At 43.2% G+C, this 14,096-nt stretch overlaps 1 protein-coding gene across 1 annotated transcript in view; it reads right to left on the minus strand.

The window, feature by feature from the left end:
• The window catches only part of afap1 (actin filament associated protein 1), a 61,487-nt gene that overhangs the window by 3,900 nt on the left and 43,491 nt on the right, over positions 1-14,096 (minus strand). Inside the window, exons 9-15 of the mRNA XM_071905939.2 lie at positions 10,581-10,733; positions 9,655-9,866; positions 8,514-8,659; positions 7,736-7,850; positions 2,528-2,657; positions 404-568; positions 46-236 (exon numbers count right to left, since the gene is read on the minus strand). Of these exons, the coding sequence (XP_071762040.2) occupies positions 46-236; positions 404-568; positions 2,528-2,657; positions 7,736-7,850; positions 8,514-8,659; positions 9,655-9,866; positions 10,581-10,733 (1,112 nt within the window). The remainder of the gene's footprint in view (positions 1-45; positions 237-403; positions 569-2,527; positions 2,658-7,735; positions 7,851-8,513; positions 8,660-9,654; positions 9,867-10,580; positions 10,734-14,096) is intronic.

Raw genomic sequence — 14,096 nt, forward strand, 5'->3', positions numbered from 1 at the left:
TTCCTATGTGAATCCCAGCAGCATGTATGGTGCTGGGTGGCTGACCTGGGGGCCCGAGGTGCCAGCTTTGGGTTCGATGGTGAGGCCCAGGGTGACCCCTCCGCTCAAGGCCTTCTTCAGGCTCTCCTTCACCTCCGTCAGCTCCAGCTCCAGGTTCACCCGCTCCTCCTCCTTCTGCTTGCACTCATCTTCCACCTTCTTCAGTCGCTCCGACAAGGAGGCATGCGAACGCTTGCCTAAGGGAGGAAGGTTCACGTTATCGCTCTATTGTTAAAGCGGCACTAGGCACAAGTTCTAAAAAAATACACCCGTCTTATCAGTTTTATCAGCCACTTTAATGACAAACTCTTATACACAAGGATGGACCTGACGCCATCTTCCATCATCCCTCCATGTCTCTTACCGGCAGCGGCCTCCACGGCGGTGCGCAGGTCTTTCCTGTCCTTCTTCAGCTGGGTCAGGCGGTTCCTGATCTCCTGCTTCCTCTTCATCAGCTCCTCCTCCTTGGACTGCAGCCGCTTGGCGTCGGCCTCCACACGGTTCTTACCGTACTTGTACTGCTCCGCATCTACACAAAAAAGATTGAGGGGAGAAGAAATTGGATGTATGGATGTAAGATCAGTGTCCAGAAATAGTCGATTGGTTGTGTCTCCTGCCCTCTGGAACCTCTCTCTTTCGACTTCCCCACTGTCTAAATCATCCTTTATATGTGAAAAGCCTTAATGTGTCAAGGAAATAAGAAAAACAGCCTGGTGTTTAGCTTGACAACCATGTAGTTTTGGGTCAAGGGTTTTCAAGGGTTTCCTAATGGTTGTCAAACTTTCTAAACCCATTGAAAACCAGGTAATCCTTCAACTGAAGGTAAAACATGAACGTTTGCGAAATGCTGTCCGTGAACTGTAGAGCTCTGGACTCCAAGCAATCGAAACCAAACCGAACCAAAGGTTTACCAGAAGGTTCTCAACCGAAAGTCTGCTGAGGCTGTTACAGAGGTCTTTATACATGATCTCAGTCGGGGCATCAGGAGCCCCCGAGATGGTGCAGCAGCGGAATGCGTTCCCCAGCCTTCCAACATTTGACTTCTGCAAATAAGGGAGATTTTCCAGCACAATGCGACCCCAAACCAACACACACAGGAAGAAAAAAAACAGAAAAAGAGCGGTGCCTCACTGATCAGGACAGTGGGAAGACATGAACTGCCCAGAAACCCGCTGAACTCACAGCCGCAGCCTGAAGCACTCATTAATTACACAGGGACCATCCCTTTCCTTGCTGGAAAATACACAGAGACTATGCCACTGAGGGCAACCATCAAACATCTGTGTATGTGTATGCATGTGCGCATGTGAAGTTTGCTCATGAAGACTCACTCAATCAAACCACCACTGACGTTTTCAAATTCAGTACAATTATTTGGGCTGACACTGGAAATATACGGATTGTGCGGCGTCCTCTAAATCCAACATGACACATACTTGGTATTTCCATTCCTACGCAGCGTTTGGAGGGGTGACAAGCTACACAAGCGGTCACAACCCTCCTCGTTCACACATTAGGCGAAAAAATACAATTCCCGACCACACAGATTAGCGCGACCGCGTTTCACCCTCCGCCAAATGTCTGGCCGCGCTTCTGCTATCGCGGCTGTTTTAGCGTTGCCTTGACGTTGGCAGAGGGTTCAAGTTCTCCGGTCCGCATGCGTCACGTGGATCGTCTCGAGGGTAGGATATATAACGCTTGGCTGGGAGACGCTGAATTAGGTCTTCGAGTTATTTACTCCCCCCCCCCCCCCCCCCCCCCGCCCCACCCCCTGCTTAAACCAACTGTAATTTGGACATTCCTGCATTTTCCAGATTGCTGTGGAGCTGCATTTTGCTAGAAAGCAATCAGCGGTGGGGAGGCTGGGGCTGGGGAGCCAGACACTCTGTCTGCTACGCCTGGTTTCTAGGCTGCTGCTCAGTTACAGCACAAGAAGCTGACTGGGAAAGGCGGACTTGGCATGGGTGGTGTTGGATGATTACAGTAATTCTATTTGTTGATTAGTGTAACAAATTACTATTTCAATTTCAGTAATAATGCAGTTACCAAATCAACAAAATAAGTTAATTTTGTTACCACACCCACTAAATACCAGATTGATGTTGAATAATCTAAAAACTATATCCCACTGCCATCTACCTGATTAGTTTTTGTGATTTTTGTTTTTGTCATTGTCATCTCACACTAAAGCAGCTTGGATGAGAAATGTTAAAAAAGTTGACTTTCTCTGGGTGGAAGTATTCCCACTACCTTGATTTTATCCAGTAAAATGATGACAAGATCATTGGACATCAATGAGAAATAAGTAAAGTAATCACATTACCCTTTTGAAATTATTAATGAGTAATGCGTAAAACATTGTTTATTTAAAAAAAAAACGACCCCAATAATGGTGGCGGGTGACTCGCTGATTGAATTATCAAACTGTAGTTATCAGTCCACATTAAGTGATGATGCACACACACACACATTTACCATCAGTACTTACTGGAGTTGTTGCGTTTCACAGACGCTGTCCCATTTGTCCCATTAACTCCATTCTTCTTGGCCTGGTTCTTCTGGTCTGCCTTCTGTTTAGACGCCGTCCCATTGGTGACAGAACCCTTCTTTCCCTTCAGCTGATTGGCGGAGAGCAAGGAAGAGAGAGATCAAACATTTACTCGAGAGAACTTAAAAATGAGATATGGTCCAGTTAGTGATGACCACCTCTGATATGATGCAGTTTGTTTGATTGCATATTCATTGTATAATTGATCATTGAACATTAACCTTAACCTAATTGGATTCTAATACAACATTTAGATCAGATTCCACACAGAGGCTTTTCCACCCTGCCAAGAATAAAGTTCTGGGGTGAAACACTGAAACCTTGCAGGATTTGGAAAATTTTGGCATGAAAATGATAACATTTACAGATATTGAATATTGGCATACATTTCAACTATCATCATTCTCAGTCCCAAAATCCTGGTGCTGTTATCGGCCTTCAAAAACCCATATTGGTTGAACCCTAGTCTAAACAAACCTCCAAAAAAGTCCCCCTCTCAACTTTATTCCATCATAATCCAATTTATGATCTAAGCAACCGGGATCAAACACACACACACACACACACACTCCCCACTGTTGTCTAAAACGCCTGGATGTGGCACTAGCATTCAGCTTGATTTTGGTTTCACAGGCCCCGTCCTGTTGGCCGCAGTCTTTTTGACACCTTGTACATTGAAATCTACTTCTTAAAGTGGAGCGGTACTTTGTGGCGATGTTAACACCTCTTGGCCACGCCACACACACCACACACATCAAAGGGGATGGTGTGGGGGGGAAAGCGGAGCTCCATATAACGCCATGTGGTGACTTATGTGGCTGGCGAGGCAGGGTGGCACTTAGCAAGGCTGTAAAAATATAAATTACACACATAGCCGACACTCATTGTAAAGGAAGGGAGTAAATATGTGGAACGACCGCATATGCATGCACACACGCATATACACATAGGCATGGAGTACACATACAAATACACATACATGAACACACGCATACGGTGTATACATACCTATACATGTACACACACATATGTCGACACCATACACATATACACTACCAGTCAAAAGTTTGGGCACACCTGATTGAATGTTTTTCATTCTCTTAAAGCCATTTTGATCTTAAAGGCTTCTGCTTAAATGCTTGAAATGAGTTTCTTAGACAAATATAAATAGTGAGTGAATAGTGTATGAATTTCTTTCCAAAGCCTTTGCCTTTCCATCAAGGCAAAGGGCGGCTACTTTAAAGAATCTAAAATATAAGATAGTTTTGATTTGTTTAACATTTGTGTTATTTCATAGTTTTGATGTCTTTACTATTATTAAAAAATGTGGAAAATTGTAAAAATAAAGAAAAATGTGGTGCGTCCAAACTTTTGACTGGTAGTGTATACACACATACAGTCATATAGACATAGATATATATGCACATACACTTAGAAACTGTACATACTGTACATTTATACACATATGCATGTACACCTAGGTGTTCATGCATAAATGGATGTACACACACATACACACAACGCAGTATGTGTGTTTGCATGTATTTGCATGTCCGTGTACAAACAAACAGACACAAAACACAAGACAGCAGAAAAAACAAAATAACAAAACAACTTAACTGAAATTAACTATGAGGAAATAATTAATATGTGCGCAGATATCTTATATCTTACAAGATCTGGTCGCGCGCAACACATTTGGAGCTGAAGAACATGTTTGTGCGTTTCCAAAGACAGGACACAGGAATCAACTAGGGCCCGGTCACGGTTATAATCGAATTACTAAGAGCTACACCAGGATGGGAACACGTTTCACGGGCTGATGGGAAAGAGAGGTGGGTTTGTGGGTGGCCAACATCAACACCGTGTCTATTAAGTCAAAGCATGTCCCTGCAGGAATAATAAATGGAAGAACAAATGAGGGGCAAAATTTCCTCCTTCCCCCAGCCAAGCACTCTCGCTTCCAGCTAACTTGTGCTCAGCGCATGTAAAAGAGGCAATTCACCATTTGAATAAAGGGACTATTCACCACTGCGGTGACAGCAGTAGGATTTAATATTCAAATTACATTTGAGGGATGTCTGTGGAACAAATAATTTGGGACCAATACATGAGGCAGATAGTGGCCTTTTATTAAAAAATGGACATTAAAAAGATTGAGGTTCCTTCCTGATCACAGCTAGTCAATATGTGTTTATTATTATTATTTTATATCAGATGTCTGACCAGAGAAATCATTCCAGTGTGGTGTGGGAGGATTTTATGTAACAGTCTGTAAACCTGCAGTGAAACCTGCCTCACCCTGCCTTAAAGAGCTGCTAACCCACTTCAAACTATTTCATCATTATGGCTTTCAGTGGAGAGTTTTAGTGTCCCATGATGGTCTAAATGCTGTTTCAGAGGCTTTTCCACCCTGACGTGAACAAAACTCTGGTGGAAACACTGAATACTTGTAATTTTGGGGCATGAAAATAGTCAATTTTAAAGCTATTGAACAGCTCTTGTATCTGCCTCCAAAAATCAATATTGGTCGAACCCTACTAATAATTCTGTGTTCAGATATGGGAATCAGGAACCACTTTGAGCACTAACTTTATGGAAAAATACCTTTTGCTGAAGAAAGAAAATCACACAGAGCCAAAGACAGATCCAAGCATAGCTGTGTGCCCACATTAAGGTTAAATGCCAGTGTCGAGGATGTTAAGAAGCAGAAAATGTTGAAGGAAAAATCCACCCTAAAACACTTTAACCCTGTTAAAAAACAGCTATTGGTGATGTACTTTACATTTCTGGGCCCATTTTGTTGTTTGGTGGTGTATTTTTCTTATTCTTGTGTATAACTGGTCAGATGTGGACGATGAGACGTCACATCAAGATATTTCCAGCACAGCTACAATGGAGTTTTTCTAATTAAAGCTGTAAATATCAGGTTTTGGTGTCAGTCCCTCAGAATCAAAGAGGGAGAAATCCATCATAGAAGACACAGAGATACCAATTGCTGCACTGACAGCAGCCTCGATTGACCAGAATGCAATGCAGCCACAAGACATGCTGTATTGTGAGTAAGGGGCACGATTCTTTTCTCAGCTGGAAAAACTGTCGCCTCACTATCGCTGTTGCTCTCTTCAACTATATGTAGGGGAGAGCGGGGTAAGATGAGCCAGTGGGTAAGTTGAACCACCCCCTGTATCCGAGCAACGATAAGCACTATGTGTCATGTGACCAGGCATTTAGGAAGAGACTTCCATTTCAACATGGCTGTGATGGAACCAGCCACACAGGACAAGTAGTAAGTACATTTATGCTCATAAAACTGTTTTTAGCAACAAAAAGTACATTTTTTACACTCATTGTTTAATGGCTGTTGTCTCAATACCAATTTAGCTACATACAAACATATATACAATAAATGTTGGTCTACTAGCAAGGACTAAAACCATATTAATTAATTAATAAAATTCAGTGGCTGAGTTTGCCCCCAAGCGGCTAGGATCAATTTACCCCAACCCTATGGCAAATTGAGCCAAGGGACCACTTTTAATAAAAAGTTGTATTTTCATTCTTCTTTCATTTAGCTGCATTTTTACCAGTTAGTTTCAGTCAACATCCTGAAATATGGGTGGAAGCATTTGTTTTAATTCTGTCTCATTTTTCTTTGCCAAGATAACATTTTGAGCAAAAACTGGCTCATCTTACCCCGCTCTCCCCTATAACCCACAGCTGAATGCAACAATTTCCCACCCATTCTCTGGGGGCTGCCACAAGGCATTCTGGGAAACATAGGAAATCAGTAACTGAAGTAGAAGTAGATGAGGCAGGGTGAGGGAAAGTGGGCTCACCAAAAAAGTAAATTACAGCACGTCATCACAAAATAACTCCTGGAATGGATTGAACATCACAGATTGATGATTTTAGCAGTGTATGAGTATCTGAGGGTGGATTCTTCCTTGTAAGTTCATAAAATGTTAAGGTTAAGAAGCAGAGTGTTAGTCACCTTGGTGCCGTCTTTAGCTTTAGCATCAGCAGCGAGGAATTTAGAGGAGATTTTAGACACAGGGGTTTTGTAGTGACCAGCAGAGGTGGAGGAAGAGGTGGTGGAGGAGGAGGAAGGCTTGGGAGAGAAGCGAGCAGCCAGCTTGGGCGAGGGCATGTTCTCATAGAGGTCGGCATTCTCATAGTGCGCCTCCTCTTTCAGCTGACGCCCCCCTGTGGCGGGACTGGAGTATAGCGCCTCCGGGTCCTTGGGTTAGACCAGGCAAGCATGCAGGCAAGCAGATGAGAGAAAGAGGAAGAGAGGGGGGGAGGGAGATGAGGAACATTAATGAGGGGAGGAGAGGAGAGGAGGAGGGAGAAGAGAAGAGAAGAGAAGAGACGAGAAGAGAAGGATAACAAGCAATGCATAACAGGAAAGAAGGATATAAGGATAAGAGAAGAGAAGAGAAGAGAAGAGAAGAAAAGAGAAGGATAACAAGCAATGCATAACAAGAAAGAAGGATATAAGGAGAAGAGAAGAGAAGAGAAGAGAAGAGAAGAGAAGAGAAGAGAAGAGAAGAGAAGACGGCAATAGAAAGTTACTGTTACACTAATTGGCTAAGCAAGTGTTATTGCGGTATACATAGTTGTTAATTAAAGGTGCTACATGCAGCACTTTGACATCAATAAATCATTAATTTTGAGACGTTAGTATTATTACCAGAAACAAAGAAGACCATCACCGAGTAGATTGTCCACCTCTACCGCCTCTACTCTGCATTTTACATTGTGATCCACTGGGTCAGTTTTCAGGAAATCTGCTGGATTGCTTTACGGCACAAAACAGGAAGAGGGCGCTGTAACGAGGTAGAGGCTACAAATTGGTCTCATTTGTTTATGGTAATTATACCAAGGTATCACAATTAATTTCTCAATGATATATTACAGTTTCAAAATGCTACACAAAGCACCTTTAATGTTAGACAAGTGAAAAGAAGTTGGCAAAGAGAGCAAAAATGAAAGTGGAGTCCAGCCAAGATTCAGAAAAACAACTGAAAGGGTTATTAAAATGGTTAGTGTGTTGAGCTGCTTTAGCTTATGAGTGTGTGTGTGTGTGTGTGTGTGTGTGTGTGTGTGTGTGTGTGTGTGTGTGTGTGTGCGTGTGTGTGTCCTTACTGTTCCGTTGATGGGCACGTCGTCATAGTGCAGAGCCATACCAGTGGGGCAGGCGTAGCCGTTGACTGGGTTGTCCAAGTATGGGTTAGGAGACACAGCACGCTTACTAGTGAAACTGCAGAAAAAAAAAATCCACATCCATCAGTACCTGACTTACCGAGAGATATTGTTCTGAAAACTGTTTGCAGCTCTTCAGCGAAAACCATGCATCTCCAAAAACTAAATTTTAAAAATGAACAATAAAATGAAATAGATAACAGATAATTTCTCATTCCTCGTTTTACTGGGGACCCCCTGGAAGCACCTCAAGGACCCCTGAGAGTCCAGTTTGAAGTTATATCTCTTTAAATTGGAAACACCATAAACTGTTTTAAATGTGATACAGGGATAGACAACCTGTTGCATTCATTCAAAACCGTTCACTTATTAGAAACGGAAGCCGATTTTTAGTTTTGTTATATAGTAGTTTAGCTATATAGTGCATGATTGTAATGCTTCATTAGAAACAAAGTTGTGCATCTAAAAATATACAATTCTGAAAAAAAAAAAAAAAAAAAAGACAGAAAAATCACATCCCTGCTCATAATGTGTTCCGGATTGCACATGCTATAGTGATAACAGCACTGTGTGAAGTGATACATCGAAAGGCCACACACACACACACACACACAGCTCATCATCAAAGAATTTTCCTTTCTGGGGTGACAAATGACACTCTCAACGGAGGGGCCACAGTGTCATTGTGTGTGTGAGGTGTGTGTGTGTGTGTGTCCCTCACCAGAAGGACTGCTTGGCCAGCTGGATGACGTTGGCGGTGGTCTCGACGTCGATGTAGTCGTAGTGCAAGGCGGCCGGGTCGGTGGTGGATCCGGTCTCGGCCAACAAAACCCCCAACCAGCGACCCATCGCCTCGGAGGAGGAGGCCTGGAGGAGGAGAAGGAGGAGGAGGAGAAGAGAAAAGTTTCTTCTTTAATATAAGCTTGGTTTATTGGATTTCCCACACATGTACTGAGAAGATGGGAGTTGGAAAGAGGGGGCGAGTGTGGTTCGAGAGGTTTAGAGGGGTACAGCAGTGTTAAGAAAAATGTATACAAAATATCAAACACTTCCTGGGTAGTGATGATGTGTTTAGGGGGAAAAAAAACAGAAGCAAACGTCTAATGAAAGATAGCGTGCAGACAGAAAGGAAATAGAATAACAACATAATGGGCAAAATGGAGGAAACCCATATATACGATCGACATCAAACACACAGGCAATCGCTTTACCACATGAGAGGAACACCAAGAGTAAAGAACAAAACAGTACAAGCAGTGTGTGCCTGTATGAGTGTGACCAGGCTTCAGCAGTCTACAGTCTGTCTCCTCATTCAGTCAAACAGCATCGCACAGAAACCTTCCATCCCTAAAAAGGCATCTGGCTGAAAAACTGGTTTGTATTTCTGGTAGTTTACAAAGCAAAATCAATGAGAGAAAAAAGACAAAGAGAAGACTGCCACACTGGCTTTGGCGATGTAGCCTCTGATGCAAATGAAGTGTGAAATCCCGCCTCCTCTTTGTTGTGATTGGTCGGTCCATGTCATGTGTGCACCTCTAAATTTTTTTACTTTGCTCTGCCTAAAAAGAAGCCAGTCGCAGCATCTTTTCCAAAGTGACCACACTCCGTCCGTCTTGCAGCTGTTCCCCATTGACTTTAATATAGTAAAAAAGGCGGTGGTAGTTGAGCAAAAAGCCTCTCTAGGTCATGGTCACAGACTCATTTTGTTCCCCAATTTCACTGAGTTTCATGTTTTTTGTTTCAAAGTTCTATCTTGAATGGCGGCGGAGATAAACTCGTCGACTTGCACATGGAGAGATGCATCCCCGCCTACGCAAGAAGAAACAAAAATGGTCGACAATATTCCTCACTACGCGGCTTACCTCCAGCACAGCCACCTCCTGGCCGTTGCGGAGCAGGCGGAAGGCGAAGGGGTGTTTGTGGTCGAGGCCGGGGCTGACCTCGCAGCCTCGGAGGGGCAGCGAGGCCATGTGGCTCTTCAGGTCGTCCCGGTCCTTGTGGAGAAGCAGCTGGTTGTCCTTCAGGCGACACCAGCGCTCCCGCCAGCGGTTGTTGGACAGCACGTTCAGGTAGCCTGTCAAATCAAACGGAATATGGTCAGGGGTAAGACACCCTTAGAGGACTACACCGACTCTGTGCCTCTGCTAGATAGTTCTGTCTGGTACGCATGCTAACGCTTTAGCATACTGTATGTTAAGTAGTCGTAGGTGATTAGCATTATCCAATGTATGAAGAGAGATCTTTGAGTAACCCAAAGTTGGTGCTGGTGCCTGTAGATTCATAACTTCTGAAAACAAAATCTCAATCTTCATCATTAGTGAAGTCCTTTTATACATCAACAGTGTAAAGACTTCAGCTAACTGAACAAGTTATGTAAGATGTTTTGCCAAGTAGTTCCAAAGAGTGTATTTTTTGGTGAATTTTATTTCTATTTTCCCATCCCCTAAACAAGCCTGGCAGGTTTAGATGTGTTATTAAAATTAACTAACCATGTAGCCTTAAGAGCTGCTACAATTTTCTCAATACAGTTACTGAGCATACTGTATGCTAAAGCGTTAGCATGCGCACCGAACAGAATTATGTACCGGAAACACATGGGTAAGGTCACCAATGGGCCAAACTCCCAAAAAGTTGGTCTAGTCCAAGTACACGGGATGGTTACTGTCCAATAAACCCTATCAAACTGCTCAGTATAGACGCATTGAAGCTGTTAGCAATGAGGTTTTGTTAATCTGACCCTAGATAAGCAGTTAGGGTCTTCTCGCTCCTTCCTGTCAGACAGTCTTACCACATGTGGGCACGTCCTCCTCGGCCGACGAGGTCTGCTCGTCGGTGGACAGCTTCTTCTTGCCCAGGCCGATGATCTTAGTGATCTTCTTCCCTGCCCCCTTCCCCATCGTCCCGCTCTTCTGCTCCGACTTCGAGTTCTTCTTTCCTTTTCCTGCGAGAAAGAAAAAGAGAGATGAACTAAAGTCATGATTTAAAATGAAGGGGAAATGAGTAGAAGATGTATTGATTGGACCCCTGCAAACATAACGAACACGACCCTCGGTGCCTATGCATGGAAATTAGAGGGAGAGACCAACTTTCATCTTGGTAAAGAGAAAAGAGAAGAGAAGAAAAGACAAGAGAACAGAGAGAGAGAGAATGGAGGGGAGCAGAAAAAGAGCAACCTTAGACTCTGCTATAAACAACCATGAGTTCAAAATCGGTTGCATCGGGTTTAATCAGACCCTTGTGGGTTCAAAAGCTCTTTGTTGGTGAATTAGCCTTGTTGTGCAATCCCAGCATCCCCACCGGTCAAAATGGGCCAATGTGTGCTGCCCTAGTTTCTAGCCAGAGAAGAGAGGAATGACAGTGCACATTCTGCTGGAAACACCACCGAACTAGAGTAAGCCAGGTCTTAAGAGGCTGTGTCTCAGTCCCCATGTCTGTCTGTCTGTCTGTAGGAGGAAAATAGCTTCTGCTTGGCTCTCTTGTTTAGATAGCGCGGTCTGTGGTGTGTGTGAGAATTAAAGTGAGAGAGAGAGAAAGAGAGAGAGAGAGAGAGAGAGAGAGAGGAGGGAGGAGGGATGGTGAATATTGCCAAAGCTTCAGACAATATGGTTGGTGTGTGTGTGTGTGTGTGTGTGCTCGCGCATGTGTGTGTTACAAAGACAAATGCATTACCCTGAAAACATAGTATGCGCTTTCAAATGCGACATCATCAGCATAAGGTCCAAATGTCAAGCATATAATACAACTGGATAGAAAATTTGACTTTTCTATTGAAATCAATGACTGTCTGGACCCCTACAGGCTGAGGCAGAAGAGACAGTGGAGAAGACTTGGGGGGGAAAAAAAACATTCCCCTTCACTGATGTCATCATGCGGAGACGGCTAACACCGAGTGTCTGGAGTGATTCTGCAGACACACACACACACACATATACATCTAAACAGCTGAAATGCATGCATACAACTCCTGTGCAAATGGTGAAAAATGGCGATACAGGTATGACAGAAAAACTTTTATTAATTTATGTGTTAAAATCTTTTTTTGTATCATACGCCTTGGACTTTCCCCTTTTTCCCGGATTCCCTGATATGACGTGACAACTACCATGGCGGCTGCCTTAATTAAATACGAAGCCATCTGCACTCAATTTCAGCTGTAGGGTTTCTCTCGCAATACAAAACGTATACCCACACACACACACACTCGCACACAATGCGGGCCTAAGGTGGAAACCAGACACACAGATGTGAAAGCGCTTCGAAACTTTTTAAAAAGGGAGGAATTATTATTATTTTTCCCCTCAGAAGCAGGGGAGGAAAACTCCGATCAGGTAAATTTGATTCCAGTAAATCAGAGCCCTTCGTTACCAGCTATGGAAGGAATGTGGCTGATTAAGCTGAAAAGAGGCTTTCGGGACTCAGACTTTTCCCTCGTCTTCATCAGAAATGAGAGACTGACTGACGTATGCGGGGGAATGGGTGAAGTCAATGGAGACGACCTCCCTGAGCTTATCACGCTGGTATATCCAAATATATTGTGTTTATTAGATAATAATTAAGAGTTAGTATTAGAATGAGACAAACAGGCTACGCTCACACTGCAGCTGAAAGTGTCCCAATTCTGATTTTTTTTTCCCCCTCACATGACACAGATCTGATGTTTTCTAACAAAGTGTGAACAGCAATATGTGGTGCAAAATTGAATCCCGATAGTTGCAACCTACATGCGACTTGTATTTGAACGCTCTAATCGGAATTTGTTCGCATTACCATGACAATAAGTAAATATTATATCTTTCATCTGAGGCAATGGTCATCATTTTCAGTCAAAACTCAAAAGCACGCACCGTAACTGAAATATCTTGGGAACAAAAATGGATGACGCCTTTTGTTATGTTAGTCCTCCAAAAAAATCTGATACGTGCAGCGATTTGGAATTCAGCATGAAGGCCTTCAGTTTGAATGCTGCCATAGAGAGTACTGAAGTACAAGTAATCAAGTAAAGATACAGTACTGGATGAAGCGGATATGCAAGTGTGCATCGCTAGCTATTCGCATTATCAGGTGTACAGCTGGAAGAACATGTGCAGAAATATATCTAGGCAAATATGCATGGTAGCTGTTCACTTGTTCACTTAATCAGATTTACAGATGAAGGTAGCATACAGTATGTAGGAATATGTGCAGATGTGCAGATGTGCATTTTTGCCTATGACCTACAAGTTAAGGTAACATGTACAGAAATTGGAGAGACTGTCCCAAAACCAAAAGGTCCCAGGTTCAATCCCCCCCAACAGCCAATGTGTCCATGAACAGCCATGCGTCATTGAGCAAGGCACTGAACCAAAAAGGTTAAGACCTACTTGTCTAGAGAAGTATTTCTAGCCAATCAACTGTATAGCTGAGATTCTCATAAGCATGAAATACACTATGCGTAATTCACATTGGGAAATGTGCGGTGAGATGTCAAAAAATCACCCATTTGAGATGATTGCATTAAGCTCAACGATGCTGCTCTCGCTATTTCCACATTTCCCATAGTTTCGCAGCAATGACACATGAATTACACACTCAAGTCAATGAATCACGAGTCTGCGCTGACTCCACAAAAACCCAATTGGTTGACGAATTGAAATTAACTGCCGGTGGGAAATCTGTTTCAGACATAATGTTGGAAAAATGTCCCAATCTTAGCGAGGAAAAGGAAGAAAAGCGAGTGCTAAATTTTCTTTGACAATCCAAATAACAGCGCTGACAAGTAAAATGAAATTTCTCTCCCGGTGGAATTGTGCCTGCTGAGCAAACAAACGTTAAATAATCTCATCGGACCATTTAGACCATATCTCTTTGTTTTGGCACCTCGCTCCGCAGGGGAAGAGCACCTCGATGTCAAATACACCTTAAATAAATCCAAATGCTCGTTCGTCATGCTCATTATTATTGCAGGCTGACCTTTGCGGAGCTTGAAGAGAGGAAACCCCCAGCAATGTGAGGAAAAAGGCAGCCGTGATATCTTGGGATTTAGAACCGGGTCCAGGCTAAGGAAGGTGAGAACAATACTTTGTCGGTTCCCAGACAAAACGATATTGATCTTGTCCTAAATCTCTTTTTTACTAGGTGATTAGTCATGTGTTCAAAGACGAGGGGAAAGGCATATTGAGGTTTCAAGTTATTGGAGTTTCCAATTTTCTTCCCCACCAACATAAATAGTGGGATCCTTGCCATAGCAACATGTGAGATATCTACTCTATTGTGCTTTAGGTGCTACTAGTCATGGCATTGTACTGTCCAGAGTGGATGTAGTGTT

The sequence above is a fragment of the Centroberyx gerrardi genome, chromosome 23, assembly GCF_048128805.1.
Source record: "Centroberyx gerrardi isolate f3 chromosome 23, fCenGer3.hap1.cur.20231027, whole genome shotgun sequence".
NCBI lineage: Eukaryota > Metazoa > Chordata > Actinopteri > Beryciformes > Berycidae > Centroberyx > Centroberyx gerrardi.